Here is an 18,053-nt window from a genome sequence, read left to right on the forward strand (position 1 = left end):
GCAGATGCAAGAAGAGAACTGCAGAACATTGGTATTGTGATGTACAACTTTGCTTGCCCAGAGCATTAATTTGCACAAATTTTTTACTGCTGGACTGTAACGTGTTGATTTACACTCAAACCTCATTATAACAGCCGCATCTGCCACGAAAATAGCTTCGTTATATCCGAAAATTCGTTATAAACGTTTATTTGTAACACTGCAGCTATGACTAGACTATTCTTCATTTACTTCGTTATAACCGATAATTCGTTATATCCGAGTTCGCTATAACGAGGTTTGAGTGTACATTAGTGTGATGGAGCATGGCTGCTAAAACATGTCAGAACACATAGATGCTTTCCTTCCTTTCCTTGGCCTTGATACAAAATTGAGCGGCTCCAGTGATTTTTTTTCCTCTTCTTGCATCAGTCCCCGTAAAATCCGACTTCCTTGGCAATCCTACAAGGCCAGTTAGTCCACACTGCGTTCTCCAACCAAACAACCTTGTGCACTAGCAAATAAGTTGTTACTTTAGACTAGCCTCACCCTTGTAGGCTATTCTGTGCAAGGAACAGAGGCACAGACTCCAGGATGCAGGATTCAAATGCTGGTGATATCAAATAGTAAATGGAAATGGAGGCATAGCTGTGAGAAGTTGATGAGTGGCAAGTCTTTTGCTTCTTTAATTTATGCACTCTTCATTGCATCAGCAACAAACGCCATGCTGCAGCTGCTGCTGGCAGGCTCAGCAGAGCTCACAGTACTCCGTCCAACCGTGGTTAGGTGGGCCAAGTGGAAGTACCCCCACTGAGCGGTCCTTGGATGCGGTGATCAAGTCTGCCAGACTCGGTCAAGGACACCAACTGATGGGTTGCTTTGTCTGATGTACCAGTGCAAAAAAGACACACGGCAAGACGTCCCTTGCTAGGTGGGCAGTGTAGCAGCGGTCAAACTCGCTCTACCTTGCTTAATTGCAACTGGAATCTACTGGAATCACACTGGCTACCTTGTTCACGGTTGTTGTTGGCATAACACCACCTCACGTGACCAGTCGTGTGCAGGTTTCATTCTAAATGATTTTTCTAAAAAAATTACTCATTATAGTTCCAGGAAGAACTGCTTGCAAATGATGCAGTGTTAAATTGGTCCCTCTGTAAAATGCTATTGTGCCTGCGCAACAGGAGTTAAGTGGAAACATCCAGTGGCATAGACTGAAAGCCTCGGCACTTGAGATGATGAAAACCCGAGCAGCAGACATATCCTAGCTGATCATCAAAGGATACAATCATCGTACAGCGACAGATCCATGTCTTGAATGTTCGCTTCGTGCCAGAGCACCTCGCCCAGGAACTTGTGCTGATCGGGGTAGCGCCGGTACCTGCACGCAGCACGAGCGAGAAGTGGTCACCATAGGTGCTGCCGTTTGCTAAACATATAAAACGAAGATAGGAACACTTGCTGTGGACACTATAAGTGGCTCACTCGAGATGAACACAATTGTTCCGTGGCAAAACAGCAGGCATCAACACTCAACCAAGCAAGCCAAATGCTGCTCACCGTTGGCAAGATGCTGAGCGCTTGTGTAGTTAGCACAGTTTAGCCATATGGCACAGTCTGGCACCACTGATTCTTTAGATTTTTACGTACACTGAAATCTAGAGAATTCATGTATGCAAGCTTCCCAAGGGCTAGCTGCTACTACATTTCAGCCTGCAAAGAATCCTAGGTTCAGATAGTGTATATCGGAAACTGTCTGGTATTAACCAAACAGCCCAAGAACCAAGTTATTTTTCGTTGTTTGTCTCATATTACAGCAACCCTTTTACATGGTTATTTCCTTTGTAATCACAAGAGTATATCTGTTAGTGTATTGCCCATGGTGACCAGCCTCGTGCCGTTTTTGCCCGTTTTATTTGTATACTAGTACAATCTATTGACCAAGGTAATTGAGTTTCTTTTTTCACAGCTTCAGTATCAAAAAATGCCCATGCTTGCTGGCCTTTCATGAACCATGCAATTATATTTCAAACACAATACTTTGCATGGAGACTATCCTGTATCTATGCTTCATGAAACTAGCTTTTTACACACCCCATAGCTTTGCCCCAGTTGACTTCGTTCACTTTTGGATGAGTGTCGTAGGTAACAGAGCAAGAAATATATTTTATTTTTCTCGCTTAATTTTTAGTTTGAGTATGGAGTCCTTGACTAACTACTATCTTCAGCCTTTTTTGCTTATGCGCTAGCATTTTGCCAAAAACACTACAGACAAGTGGCATGCACACCCATCTGTATGTGTTTTTAGTAACACGGTAGCGCATAAGCAAGTATGAAAAGCCATTGACTAGCCCCTTTCATAGAGCAGTCTCCAGCCAACACTGATTTATACGTATCAAGCATTGTTTGTTGTAGGCTTGTGCAAATAGTAAATTTTAGGTTCGAAGCAAATATTGATTTGGTCGAACAATTTCGAACTGAATTCGAAAAGTATATATAACATATTATAAAGAAAAATGAGCATATTTGTCATGACCCAACCCAACTAACCTGCACAATATTTTTTAAAAATTGAAACAAGGCATGCGCAAATGTCATTCTTTTTGGTTCAAAGGAAGTGGAAGCAACTTTGAATTTGACTTTTCGTAGAATGCAAATGATAACCAGTAAAATGTGGTTTGTTTTAAAATTTGGTATACTTAGAGCATATATTCCAGTATAACAAGCTTTTAAACTTAAAAAATGATGACTCGATGTGGGGGTAATATGTTCATTTAACCTTGAAGTGGGACTTTGCGGCAGTGCAGATTTTCCCTGGATAGGTGTGTTCATGGTACAGCACCCCTCCACTGCAGTGAAACCAGCTTTACAGGGGGTCACATGCAGTTTACATGTCTATTCGTTCATTTCGAATACTTTGAAATTTCCAATAACTCAAATTCGTTTCGAAGCAATTCGAATACTTCAATATTCGTTCGAATATTCGTAGTGCTCGAATATTCGCACATGCCTAGTTTGTTGGATTAGGGAAGGAGTCGCTTTCTTTTTAAAGCTATGTCAGAGGATCAATGCGAAATCTCTGGCTTCAGTGGCACCAGACTAGTAATCTAGCGGAAATATACCATGTGGCTCCTTTTCCAATCTGATGAAAACTGTCTGTACAAGTTCCACACAAAGACATAGATGGCTTAGGTTGAAGTCCACTTTCGGTGTTTTGCCTAGGGTCGCCCGGTTAATGCTGAAAAAAGGAAACCTGCCCCTCTACCAAGCCCTAGTTGCTTCAGCCATTACTTGGGTGTGCTCAAAACATCCAACACTTACAGTTTAAAAAATACACTGCTGAAATGCCTTCTCACCTCCTGACAATGCCGCCATTGCAAGCGGTGTATAGCAGGCCTCCGTTGGAGGTGTACCGCAGCTTCCACACGGAATTTTTGCCATGTTCGCACAGCCTCTCTTGGACTCCGATGTCTGGCACGTATCCCGATACTGTGTCGCCCCCTACGAGCAACACACCTGCACAACACAATCATTGCAGAAGGGTGAACGAAAGCACGTGCACTCGTAGCTACAGCAACACAGGCTGCATCTACATAAGTAAAATAAGTAGTTATCGAGATATGGTCAGGTAAATCAAACTAGTCGAGCAATATGAACACCACATTTAATAAAAATGCACACTGTGCAATACAGTAGTTATATTCCACATACAAACATGACAGATGTTTGCAGAAATATGGACAGGGGCATAGAGCATGGACTGCACACCATAATAATTTTTCTATGTTACCCTGTTGTCACTTCTCCCCATGAGATTAAACAAGTCACACCTAGATATGAAGCTGTTGAAAGTGAAAATACTGACATTACCTACAAGATAACCATAGCAGAACACGATCCAAAAAAGGGCAGCATTCAAGCACTCACTGCGGAAGCCATCTTCAGCTGCTGCTGAGCCATAGGCCTCTGGAGTAGCTGCCACCGAGTTCGCACCGTGGCCCACTTCAAATCCGTGCAAGTACCGGCCGTCCAACGTGGTCACCTGGAACAGTGGACAACATCAATGTTCACCCATTCATGTGCATCAGAATGAGGATGCCGTTATTCACACCATCTGGCCACATGTGCAACTGCACAGCTAAAAGTTGTCAGCATCAGTTCAAAGGTAGTGTTCATGTCCCCCAATACAAAAGAAGGACCAGTGGGCCAACGTTTCATGTGTTTCTCTTTTTAAAGGCCAACTCCGGCGATTTTTTGGCCATGTCAAAGTAATGGTGCTTTTATGTTCCTGAGACGCTCCTGTTATGGGCATGATAGCAGAAATACTCGGCAAATTGGAGAATAATTTTAAATAAGCAAAAAAGCGCAACACCGAAACCGAAACCCAACCGAGTGTACTGTCTACGTATGACGTAGACGTTGTTACGAACGAACCCGGAAGTCGTGCAAGGCATGCCGGTCACGCCGGCGCGGAGTATGAAAACTGTAACAGCCGGGACGACCAGCGAAGCGCCGGCCAAACCAACGCTGTCTGTCGCCTTGTGCACAGCAGACGTTCGCTGTAGCGGCTGAAGCGCCGAAGTTAGCAGTGCCCTCGGCTGCGTCACTTCCGCCACCTTCCCAATACTGACGTCACAGACGCAATGTTGCCAGTAATTGTTGGAAGCCAGGAGGGCGTTTGCAGACAATCTTTAAAATTCATTTGCAAACAATCTGCGCATGTCTCAAGCCTGTAATTTGGCATAAATGACGGAAACGTGCAAAGGAACGTACCCAGCGAATTTCATTGAGATCCATCGACCTCGAAAAATCGCCGGAGTTGGCCTTTAAGCATTTACAACAGCTGTACAAACCTTCAATGATGGATGAGTAACATGCAAGTGACGCTAATTAACGACAGAAAGAGACCATTCCACAGTCCATGTAGCTCATACATGCAGACTGGTGTGCCCAAAGTTTGTGTCCAACAGGTCTTGAACAGCAATTTTTGAAAGCCAAGCCAAATACCAATAAAATGCACAAAACAAAATACAAATCACGCAGCAATGATACCAATCAAATATGACCTAAAATAGTTTCAAATAGTTTTCTAAGCAAGTTCTGAGCATGATGCAAGCTTTTCTGGTGTTTGTACAATTATGCTACACTATAACCTCATTATAACAAAATCACATCTGAGACGAAAATAACTTTGTTATATACGAAAATTCATTATAAACATGCATTCACAACACTGTATCTAATGACAGGACTATTTTTCATTTACTTCTTTAAAACCAATAATTCGTTATATCCGCATTCGTTATATCAAGGTTTGAGTTTAGTTGAGATTGTACTTAAGGCTCATCAATTTGCAAATGAGTGGGGACATAATCCCCCTATTTCATTCATACCCACTTGTCAAATGGTTGTATGCATAGCTCGGCAAATGCACTCATGGGTCGACTCACACAGGCTCACTCAGACTCGGATCGAGCTGTGGGTCTGAGTCGGAGTGAGTCCGGTTGAGGAAAATTTTGGCGAGTCTGAGTCCGAGTGGTCCCTAAGCACAAAATATATTTCTTGAGTGAGTCTGAGTGAGCTCCACATTTTTTGCCGACCTATGGTTGTATGTCAGTGTGAACACATTGAAGATCTGTTTGATAATGTAAATAGCAGTTACCCCACCTGAAAACCTAGCTCACTAGCAAAAAGTCTACTTTTTGCACCTGGCTGGGGCATTCGCATGCCCCAGGCAGGTGCTCTAATTACCTACCGTTGACAATAGCCCATTAGACGGCACAGCAGCATTTTTTTAAGAAGGTAAGAAAATGGTATAAATCAGCAGATAATGACAGCGTGAGAGTGAACCAGCTTCATCGGGCCTAACAACGCGAAAAACACAGACGAAGATGAGAGGTGGACACGGCACAGCGCTGACTTTCAACTGAATATTTATTGAAGAAAACAATATCATATACAGTACAGGAACATAACACCTTGTGACTAACCCAGCCTTGGCCATTCAACTAAAAAATACACTGCACACCTAAGCATTGTCAAATACATGCATAGAATGCGAAAAAATAAATAAAAATAAAAAAGGTGACCACTACCCAAAACCCGACAAGAGATAACGTAAGATACTCATCCACTACTAATATGGAAAGTTTGTTATCCAGTAAGGCAATGGATGGCTGGCTGACACAATGAGACCCGTTCTTATTTATAAAAATGCCTCCATAATCTCTCTTGATAGTTTGTCTGGGTGCCTGAAGAGCATGTTTGTTTTATCAAACAGCGGGTGGCACTCACAATCACGACAATGAATAGACAAATGCGAATGTGCAAAGCCTTTCGATGAACTGTGGCGTTCCCTCAGCCAAATATTCAAAAGCCGCCCGGTCTGACCTATGTACTGACAACCGCATGAAAAAGGAATTGAATACTACATGTTCCGGATGCAAGGAACAAACTTCAGAGCATGTTTCATACAGCATTGCTAATCTGTTCTACTCCCTTTTCTGTCTATCTACGCGCCTATTTAATAGGGAGTTTCAGCTTGAACGTATGCTTCTTTACGTTACCGTGTTACCGGATTACGTTTACCGCGTTACCGGAACTCGAGTTTTAGTAAAGTTTTTAGCTAAGCAAATGTAAATCTTCACGTACGTACGTAAACGTTTACGTTTGCACAAACCACTCAATGGTGATGATAACTGCATTTAAACTACATATAATTTAGATAGTATTGAATTACTGTTGCTTCAAAATCATAAAAGAGGTTTTTAGCGTTTGCAGTATCCTGGTATACTCAAAGGGGTGTGGCAATTCCGGGCTACCGGACGATGGTGTCGACATCTTGTGACGCTTCGTGCAACCATAATCATGGACGCGTTTGTTTTCGCCTAGTGATTTTGAGGGAAAAGAATTATTAAGAAGGCAACTCATTCGTAATTATGCCGCTGCAAGGCATTTACATTAGAAGTAGAATGACCGATGTTTCTCCAGTAACAATTTTGTGCTTGCCCCGCTAGATGGCGCCACCTATCCAGCCTGTCAGACGCCTTAGGCCTCTCACATTTAGGGATTCGGTATTCTAGCTCGCTCTAGTCTCCGTAATCCGGCTGAAACAAGGTGATCACAAGTGGCGCTCGCACTTTGGCTTATTTTGACTCGGCCGCTGGAGTCTCTGCAAAGCGGAGTAGCCATGAACAAAGGTGGATTTGCGAAATAGGGCCGTAAACGTAAAGCCTAACAGGCGAGTAGTTTACGTTCCGCAAGCCTCTGCGTTCCGTAAAGGTTCGCGCATGCGCAGAGTCCATTCGGTATCTCGTAACACGGTAATGCAAAGAAATATACATACAAGCTAAAAGTCCCTAATTCCTGGCAAATTTCCTTTGGCTTGGTTTACTGAAACCACGTTTTTCTAAACTTAGATGCGACTTTCTTTAATCTGTGAAAAGAAATGAACATATGGGTACAGAGAAAACAGCCATAATCTTCCTTATCGCTCATTTTTGAGGGCTGCCCCAGAAGCAACTTATCGCAGGTCATAGAAATAAGAGAATTAGGATAACCTGCTTCACGCAGCCTCGCCACCTGATTTTGAACGCTGTCAGGCATGCGATGGGGACAGCACTTGTTGAGGGCGGCCCTTACAGCGGAGGTTGCGATACCTTGTTTAATCAATCCGGAGTGCCCTGACCTGAAGTCAAGAAGACTTCTTTGACCTCGGTAGATAAGACCAACAAACATGATCTGCTTTGAAGGAGAGCCTAAGGTCTAGGAACTGCAACTCTTCCTTCTCTAAAACTTCAAAAGTAAACCTAACACCTTGTCCCTGTTCCTCAAACACGTTCACAACGTTGACAATGGACCTCGGGAAGTTAAGCATGCCGATAAAAACCAAATAGTGGAAAATGTGCGAAATAAGTCACCCAGGTTACTTTTAATTTTACGATCAGCGGAACTTAGAGAGATGTTGCTCAATGCAGGCGCTACGCAGGAACCTATGCAAACTCCAGCCCTTTGGATAACTGTCTTTCCTTGCCACTCAACGAACGTGTACTTCAAGTAAAATTCCAGAAGCTCTAGGAAGCCAGCGACCGGAATATGGCAGTTATCGACGAAGCCTAACTCACTCCTTTGCCCCTAGATGCAGTCCTTGACGAACTTCAATAGCTGTGCATGCGGCAAAGAATAATATAGATCTTCTGTGCCTATACTAAAGCCCAAGCAGCCCCCAGGGTTATTTTGCTCTAAAAATTATACTACTTGTTTACAGCGCTGGAGACAATGAACTTTCCAGGCATTAAATGGGTGCATAGACAGAAAAGGGAGTAGAACAGATCAGTAATGCTGTATGAAACATGCTCTGAAGTTTGTTCCTTGCATCCAGAACATTGTGTATTTAATTCCTTTTTCATCCGGTTGTCAGTACACAGGTCATACTGGGCGGTATTTGAATATTCGGTTGAGGGAACACCACAGTTCACTGAAAGTCTCTGCGCATTCGCATTTGTCTATGCATTGCAGTGTTGCAGAGTTGCCACTCCAGAATCGGAATGACTCCGGAATCATTCCACATTTTCGCGACCCCGGAATGGAATGGGGACAACGCTTGGAGGAATGGAATGGGAATGGAATTAAGCGCCTTTTGCATGGAACGGGAATGGGAATGGAATTAGGTCTTTTTCCAAAAATAGAGCACGTTTTCGTCCTATGCACTGTTTTTCAAACTTCAACCATTAGTAAGTCAGAGCCTCGAATTTAATAATAAAGCAGTATTTTCAAAATGGCTTGGCTGATTACAAAGCACCGTACATTTATAAGCAACGCGCCTACCACAATTCTGTCCTTATATAGACCGTGTTGCTCCGAAGTTTGTCTCTATTCTTCGCGTAACCGCGGCTCTGTGCCGTTGGCATCCGTCGTGCGGAACTACGGCGGCGGTATACCCTTTTGCAATACTGTGCCCCTGTCTAGGCGCTCCAGACGCATGGCAAAACTGCTTAGTCTTCTTGAGCACTACTTTTGTCAGCATAAAAATACGCAATGTCGTCATTTTAGCATTCACGCATCTAAGCTTAAACAATATTAACACCATTCGTTCAAACTTGCTGACCATGCAAACGCTATAGGTAGCGGGAGAACTGCCGCTATGGGAATTAGTGGGGTGGTCGTACTGCAGCAGATATGTCACCAAGGTACTATCACTTGACCTTGGTAACGTGTTTTGCGTACTTTTCCAGTTCTTAATGCATCTGATGACATCAGCTTTATGTTCATTCTTAACTCGATAAAACTATCAAGGTGCCTTTCCTACAATGAGGAATTACAGGAATGGAATTGAAAGGAATGGAACTGTGGTAAGTTATAATTCCCCGGAATGGAATTGGAATGGAATGGAGGCGCCCATTCCGCAACACTGATGCATTGTCACGATTGTGAGTGGCACCCGCTGTTTCATAAAACAAACGTGCTCGTCAGGCACCCAGACAAACTATGAAGAGATTATGGAGGCATTCTTTATAAATAAGAACGGGTTTCAATGTGTCTGCCAGTCATCCATTGCCTTACTGTATAACGAACTTTCCATATTAGGTAGTGGATGAGGATCTTATGTTACCTCGTGCCGGGTTTTGGGTCGTGGTTACGTTTTCTTTTTTTTTTCCCACTTTTTTCTCATTCTATATGTGTACTTAAGAATGCTTAGGTGCATAGTGTATTCTTTAGTCGAATGGCCAAGGCCGGGTTAGTCACGAGGTGTTCTGTTCCGTTTTCTTCAATAAAAATTCAGTTGAAAGTCAGTGCTGTGTCGTGTCCACTTCTCATCTTCGTCTGTGTTTTTCGCGCTGTTAGCCACGATGAATCTGCACCAACTCGCCCAGTATTCCATCCGGCTGAACCAGCTAATTCAACTGCATGCGGTGACAGACAGCCCACAATGTTCCAATATTGATATCTTGCTTGTATTGGCATGGTGAGGGGAATGGTTTCGGGGGTCCAAAGACCCCCTTCTTCCCGCCCCCTTCATATTTTTATACTTTGTATGTACACAAACATATATAAAGGGTGGATCGAATCATGGTCAGTGATGCCTCTGTCTTAGAACATGCGTGCTTCTCACTTTCTTTCCTGAAGCATGGCTCACTTAACAAGGAGGGTGTGTGGCCTTTTGTTAAAAATTGCAACCGCTTTCACATCATACAGCTGCTTCATACTTTGCAGACACGATCACCATGAGGCAAAGCAAAACATGATCAACTTGTACAGTGGACAAACGAAATGCTGTATTATTACTTTACTAAGGGAACACACCGCTTCTTTAAAGAATGTGGCTACCATGAAAGAGAAATTGACAACCACCCATTTTTAGTACGAAGCCATAAAGAAATCCATACGGATTTCTCAGAAAGAAAGCTTCTCAGTTGCCGAAAAATTCGTTCTGGTCCGGGGATCGAACCCGGGATTAACGCCTTTCTGGGGCCTTGTGACTTTGTACGAAAAATGGGTGGTTGTCAATTTCCCATCCTTAACCCTTTCGCCACATGGCAGAATTCCACAGAACTGATTAGCAATGTGGCTACCACTAATCTCACCATGTTAGGGAAATAGCCAACTATGTTTTGTATATGTTTGGGTGTAACGATAAATAAATCATTCAGTTGCGAGTGAGCGCTTGTTGTGTGTTACTCTTTCTTCGTCCTAGCTTTTATTGTGGGCTGTTTAAATCAAAATGAACTTGTTTGTTTGCAGTGCCAGTACCTGGTCAAGGGCTCAGAAATAAAAAGCGACAGTGTGAGCAGCTCACCTTGCAGACACCATCAGCAGAGAGTGACAGCACCGTGCTCTGGTGACTACGCACAAACGGCCAGCTACTGTGCAAGAACAGCAGGTCCCGGATTGCATTGTCGTGCAGCTGAAAACCAAGCAGTAGTCATCTACGATTATTAGGCACACTTAGTCTTCTAGTGGAGTAAGGAAACCCAATGCATTCCTTGTATAGCTCCCTCGTCCTCCATATCTTCATCATTTATGGTGTCTGTCCCTTATCTGGACTGTCACAATATTATGATACTAGATCACGTTTTAATATTAATAATGTGAATGTCATTGTGAGGGCATCTATATTTTTACCTATTTGTCTTCACACAATAAGATCACATAGAAAAGCAAAAGAATATCAGAGGACTTACATCATACACAAAGTCAAGTGGCAGTGGCATTCGAAGGTCAAAAAGAGTCAGCCCCTGCACAGAAAAAAAGCAAACGAAAAAAGAAATGACAGGCACGGCATTATTAACATTAGCTTTTTGAATCTGCTTGTAGTGACTTGCCAAACTGTTAGACAATATTTATAGTCTGTCAGCGCTCTAAAAATCTTCTATTCCTCATCCACTCTTCTGGTCAAATCTTGTATTTTTTATCGTCCGACCTAAAGAAACTGTGAAACAATAGTTAGGTCACCACCTATCCTGTATAAAATTCACGTATCATACAATGAAGGAGGTACAAAAATGAAGCAAATTCAGATCCAGAGATGCAGTTCGCATGCCCCGTGCCACTCTATGTTTGGCTGTGAATTTAGAAAAGCAATTAGCTATACAGAACAAACTGAATCAACAACAAGGCATTTTCGCACAGCGAGCTGCACGGTTTGCAAATGTTTCTCCACTGGAGTGACAGTGACGTGGATCTCGTGTGCACCTTTCCATTGGCTGAGCTGCAGACAGCCATGTTTGGGCAGATGGGGTCAGCGGCCAGGCTTGCTCTGTCCTTAGTGTCGTAGGCACCTGCGAGGGGACAGACTGCGCATCAGCTGTGGTCATCTGTCTCACCTAATAATGTGCTGTAGAGGGTCAAGTGGTTGTACGATATGTTGCAACATTACGCTGCGAGCAATACTTTTGACAAACACATAAAAAACTAAGACGTACACACAGAAGTCCAGCTGTGAGTCTACACCTGCTGCCATTACAACCCGTGTCGAGGGTGTTGCTTGCAGCACAGAGCTCCATCACATCTCACCTATTTATTGGCGCTGAGCCGTGCTCCCAATTAGGGTTGCAGAAGTTGCGCCTTTTCCTTTCCTCAACCTCTCCTCCTCTCACCTATTTATTCACTTGAACAATAAACTATAAGATATAACAAATATATACACATAGTGTATATACTAAAGGTGTTTGTGTTGGCTGCAACACTGTTATTCGAGTTTTGACTGTGTATGAAACCTTCAATGACCCAACCAAAACATGCTACTTATGGGATATGAACACTACTTCCTTCTATTTACACTTCTCCAAGCCTGGCACCTATAACATTACAAGCAGGTCACTGCAGTTCAGTGCAGTGGTGGATATTATTCGAAAGAGGCCTGTAAAGCACTGCTTGCAAAAGGGGGAAAAAATAAAGAAAGAAAAACAAACACCAATGCCACTCAAATGCCAGTTTTCATTAAGCATACTCACAGTTGTCGTAGGTCATAACTTGCTCCCCACGTTCCACATCTATCACAGCCAACCTCCTGGCTGTGGTCGCTGCAAGAATCTGTATGGAAAAAAACTCGTAAGCACTGGCGTAAATCACAAGGAGGTCATGGGGGTCCTGACCCCCTTTGTGTTCAGGCTGGGGGGGACACCCCTTGCATTGTCCCCCTTTGAGATTATCTTTCAAATGCTATATAACTAAATTGCTTGAGAGTTAAGTATAGCGCAATCAACTTTTTTTTTTGTCTGTTTATTTTGTAGTGTGTGTAGGCCTGTGTTTAATACAATTCAGCTGTGTGAGACTACTGAAATCGCAACTGCCGCTTGACTGCTTTCAGAGAAGACTGAATAGAACAATGCAATTACACAAGCTGGGACCCATGCTCATTTTTTTTTAATTTTATTTCAAAGCATGAGTTTTATTTTTATATAAATAAAAATAAAAAATAAAATGGCTGCCATGCAAGATGTGTGTCCGCCCTAGTGATTAACCTGGATTTACACCACTGCTCGTAAGCAAATTTCTTGAAAAGTATGTTCCTATTTTATTCACATTCTCAGGTCAGGTGATCCTACTATATGTAGGCCTCCAAGAAAAACAGCCAGTGCAGCTCATGCAGATCAGCTAGCTGATCATTATTCAAAGCCCACTATGCCATCGACTAACAGCAGCCAACTAAGGCATGTCTTGGGATGGAGTGAAGATTCAATGAAGTTGGGGCATGACAAAACAAGTATTTTCCAGGAAAGGTGTGGAAGAGAGCTCTACAATGGTTTTCGTGCAGCAAAAGCCATTGGCACACGGTGCCTTTAGAAACAACTCATGAATCAAAAGAACTTATAGAGACAGTCAAGGTGGTTTGTATAAGAAAGCTTTTAGAATGCCAGTCTTCAAGAAAGCATCATTAAAGAAAGACAAGTGTGCTCATGCTCTTGTAGCCTGTGCTGCTTCCGACTAATACTAGCACAGAAAACAAATGAACTGCCAAGTTTATTACCATGCTAAGACTTAGATTAGTCTTGGCCAACTACTTAATAACCCCAATTCAAGAAGAGAAAACTCCAGAGCAGTGATCTATCCATTCATATCCTTAGACTATCTATCATTTTATATTTGCGACATTTTTACCTTTGAAACTCTTCTACAAGGATGCAGTCAATGCAAAATAACACGTTAAAATCCAACATGCAAGTTAGTGTTCATAAAATCAACTTGCACTTACACGTGAGCCGTCACTGGTGAAACGAACTGCATTGATGTTGCGCGTCATTCCCATGGATGCTATCTGCACGTGACACAAATGCAAGTTGCAATAAGCACATGCTCTAACACCTTAATTTTAGTTCACATCACAGAAGATACCATGGCCTCGCTAGGATATGCTTTAAGTTGTAACCTTAACTATGTAGGAAAGGAGATGGTTTTCAAGGGCTCGTTTTTCTTTGTTAGAAACAATATTAATGAGAACTAATAGACAATAATGCCAAGGAAAGTAGAGGGGATGTTATTTGTAGTAAGTAAGATATAGATGTGAAGAAAGTAAAGTGGACGAAAAGATAACTTGCCACCGGCAGGGACCGAACCTGTGACCTTTAAATACCGATGCTCTACCACTGAGCTACGGTGGCAGTCATTCTCCCGTCCACTTTATGTGGTATATATGTGCATATGGTATATATGGGGTATATATGTGCATAACCTTAACTATGTGCATAGGCGTGCACACAGGGGGGGGGGGGGGCGGCCGCCCCCTCTAATCAGCTAAAGGGGGGGGGGCAAAATCTGCCCCATACACTGACTTAGAAGGGTGGGGGGCGCTGCGATGAACCTTTGCCCCCCCCCCTGATGGGGAACCCTGCGCACGCCTATGACTATGTGTTACGCAAGATTAAATTCCGACGTTGATTAATCATTCAGCACGACAGCTTCGGATGTTAATCTTCCATACACAAGCATTTTCTCCTCATTTATGAAGGCATTTTAGGTAGGCTTGAAATTATCATTGAATGGCCAAGTGAGTCACGGACTACAATAAATAAGATAATAGACACTGTCAAACAAACAGATATTGGTTTAAAATGATGTGCACCAAGAGAAACCACACAGCACCATTGAATAAGGAGCACAGTAACGACCACTCCCACACTGAAAATTAGTTTATTTACCTAGAGGACACTATCAAATGACTAATAATAACTTAAATGAACATGGCATGTAGCAGAACATAGCATATCTCAGTTAAATAAGATAACTTCCTGACATTTTAAGACAACTTACTACAATATCTATTTCACAAGAAAACAGATTACCAACTAGCTCAGCAAACCATCCATCTGAGATAACTTCCACTCTGCACTAGAAATAAATATTTAAAAAAAAACTATGATAGAGCCGTGATGTGGATAAGTAACTGGGGCTGATTTGAGGCTGAAGTTAGATAAAGTAAAGAGATTGGTGCAAAAGAATAAACAGCTGTCAATGATTGATACTTGCCTGATAACACATAAGCAGCTCCATATGCTGTGCTGTGTACAGATTGACTTTTCCATCATAGGCACCCGAACAGAACAAGTACCTGTCCTGTGTAAGCAGCAGGAAATACATAATTAATTAAGTCATAGCACATAACAGCTGCAGATGAAGGGTCGTCTAAGCTGAATTAACGTAACACTTCCATGACTCCTGCAGTAAACATGTACTTCAATATCAAAATGATTTGTTTGCTTACTATTATTATTTCACAGCCATCAGCCGAGTAGCAAGCTCCCTAGCGAAAGCTAAAAAGACACGACACATATAAACCAAAATGAGTAATGGCTTAGTTTGGCAGAATACCACAGCGCGAGCAAATTATTGATTGCATCTCTTATTGCTGCCTCTAGATTGCAGCTTATTTCTAAGGAAATTGGAATATTTGATTAGCGGCGAAGTTGCAAAGCCGTCCGCAGCATTTTTCATGCGATCTTGCCTTGTTTTGCCTTGCAAGCTCGTTTAAGCCAACGAGCAAAAAAAAAAAAAGTGAGAGTGGGAGGGGAGGGGGGATCATGCTAACAGGTGGTCGAGAAAACGGTACTACATCGCAACAGATTTTCCCCTCATATTTTACACCAGCATAGGTGCGTCTGCAAGGGCGTGACATTTACCTTATGAAGGCAAAACATATCTTTACAGACTGTCATCAATCAACATTGCGAGCGTATGAAGAAACAAAAACATATCAAGTCACTTATCAGTGCTTCTCAATTGCGCGAGCGCGCGGTGGACGCATCGTGACACAAGCATAGCATTGTAAATCAACTCGGCGCTGGCGCGTTGTTGGATACGCATCGCCGTGAACGGTACGTGTCAGTTCCTCGAACAGCTGACCCAGCAGTCGAGGCGTGTTTACAGGAGGAAGACTGAGTTAAGGACTACTTACCCGCGGGCTGAACGATACTCCGCGTACGCTACCTTGGTGGTACCGCAGAAAAACGGGGGAACCCTCCTTTTGCATTGCTGTTCGCCGTGTTTGCGTAGGGGCCCGAGGCCCTTACGTGATGGGACACAACAGCAGCTGACGAATGCCTGCACGCTCTGTAACAGTCATCTCGGTTCGACCCGAAGGGCACGCATTTTTGTTGCACGCAGTCCCAACCAGTCCAGCGCAGAGTCGTGGACTCGGCTGCACAGACGCTAGAGCAGCGGAGTAAACGCCTGCGCCATACGGGTTTCATTGCGCCAGCGTCCATCAAGGACTCGCAACCACCGCGTCGAAGGCATCCTCCTCGGCTGCTTGGCGATGCACTATGCGCTCGGAGACGCAGCGGTCAGACACCTCAGATGGCACGTTTCGCGTGGCACGCTGTTCACCACATGGCGACGAGTCGAAAGTGATCGAGCGTCTTTGATCTGCGCAAAATGCACGGCTGTTGCTTGCTCTTCCTGCGACACAAATCACACACAGCAGCAGACATAACGAAGCGAAGCGCAAAGCGCGGTGTTAATGGCAATGGGGCTGGCCAGTGGTATCCGAAACCGAAACACTAGTTTAAACGATCACGTGTGTCAGGCAGCAACGGTACTGCATGCCACTTCGATCAACGTCGTAATATTACTGATAAAACACTAAAATATCTAGATCAAGAAAGGGAGTCCTTTTTGAGCTTCAAAATTTAGCACTGAGCTTTCGAGCGCGATCTGGTGTCCCGCTTGCGTGTCAAGGTGTAAAAGTATTTGAAGGTGTTACCGTGTTACGTTGTTTTCATTATGGCCGGAGAAAATAGAGATCAAGCTTTTCCTCTCAAATTTCGCCACAAAACGTTGGAGCCGTTAGTGCCAGTTGACACTGCACGGAGGCGTTGATTTTCCATTTGCCCGGAAGTACAGAGGGGTCAAGTAGGACCTGACGTTGTTGCGATCAAAAGTCTGAAGTTCCTGCAACATTCATTCCAGCATTACAAGTATTGAACAGAAGGGGCCAAGCCCCCCCTCCACCGGGTGGTGGTTGGGGATAGTGGAGATCAGTGGTTGGGGAGGCCTGACGCCTCTGGTGCACGGTGCTACATCTGCAACGTCACGAAGCAAAACCTACTCTCTCTATTTCAGGAAATTTTCGAAAGTTCCTGTGTTGTGTTTTTTACTCTGTTAAAGCCAGGCTTGAACCTTTCTTCTCCGTGTTCGCAGCAAAGCTAAGCGGGTATGTGCCATGGATATTGGGCAAGCTCCACTGCTCACCTGCGGTCCACTAAAAATGAAGAAACTGTCAACAACTAGCCTAGCAGATGTGCCAAGCAGCTCCTACCATAGCATAGTGATGTATAGTATAGTATAGCAAGGGGGGTGGGAAAGGGAAATGAGGAGGAGGGTAAAGCATATCATAGCCTCGTCCAAGGGTGTGGGGAATGGAAGTGAGGGTGAGATGAAAGCATAGCATATCCATATATAGTATTGCACAGCAAGGGGCGGCAAAGGGAAGTGATGGTGAGGAGGAAGGGTAAAGCATAGTTTAGTGGAGGAGAGGGTGAGCGGAGATGAGCAGCGGCACTGGTGGTAGGGCGGAGTTGGGCATGGGAGAAGGCAATGTGCAGTCACGCAGGTGGTGTGATGTTAGTGGTGACGCCCTAACTTTGCATTACCTTGCACTCCATGGCTGAGGCTTCCTCTAGCTCCGCTGTCCTTCGTTCTTTACAATGTTATGTCAGTTAAAGCCACGTACAATTTTTTGTTTGCCAAAATATGGCTGGCCTATTTAGTCCTCAGATGTATACATCTATGTATACAGCGGCATCACCATTATAAAGTTGGCACGTGGGAACCATTTCTAATCTTTTAAGTTTGAAATTTTTTACAAGCATGTATGTCGCAGTTAACTGCATGCAGGTTTGGCCTTCCGTATACCAAACACGTTTCTTGAATAAAAGATTCAGTTGATAGTCAGGGCTGTGTCCGGTCATATGACTGCCTTAGCTTTTTTTCTTGTTCTTGTTGTGCTGCAACATAATAAACTAGCACCAACTAGCCCAGTTCACTGTACTCCTATAAAGCTTTGTTTAGGGCCCCCCCCCCCCTCTATTCGAGAAAACCCATTTCAAGAATCAGCAACTCTGATTTCCTTGTAGAACGTG

General features: G+C 43.6%; 1 protein-coding gene across 2 annotated transcripts; it reads right to left on the minus strand.

The window, feature by feature from the left end:
- Positions 1 to 628: 628 nt before the first annotated feature.
- LOC119378002 (uncharacterized) lies at positions 629 to 16,436 on the minus strand. 2 transcript variants are annotated; one of them, XM_049411693.1, is made up of 11 exons: positions 15,869 to 16,436; positions 14,940 to 15,030; positions 13,673 to 13,731; positions 12,432 to 12,510; positions 11,671 to 11,756; positions 11,160 to 11,213; positions 10,775 to 10,882; positions 3,907 to 4,021; positions 3,336 to 3,495; positions 1,266 to 1,360; positions 629 to 819 (listed from the first exon to the last, which is right to left on the minus strand). In XM_049411693.1, exons 1-11 carry the CDS (start codon positions 15,941 to 15,943, stop codon positions 728 to 730), a joined length of 1,014 nt encoding a protein of 337 aa, XP_049267650.1. In that variant the 5' UTR covers positions 15,944 to 16,436; the 3' UTR covers positions 629 to 727. The 2 variants fall into 2 exon arrangements, with proteins under 2 accessions (XP_049267650.1, XP_037503202.1); XM_037647274.2 differs by having other exon boundaries at positions 13,673 to 13,735; positions 14,944 to 15,030; positions 15,869 to 16,435.
- Between the last annotated feature and the right edge of the window lie 1,617 nt (positions 16,437 to 18,053).

This window comes from Rhipicephalus sanguineus, unplaced genomic scaffold (assembly GCF_013339695.2).
Source record: "Rhipicephalus sanguineus isolate Rsan-2018 unplaced genomic scaffold, BIME_Rsan_1.4 Seq654, whole genome shotgun sequence".
NCBI lineage: Eukaryota > Metazoa > Arthropoda > Arachnida > Ixodida > Ixodidae > Rhipicephalus > Rhipicephalus sanguineus.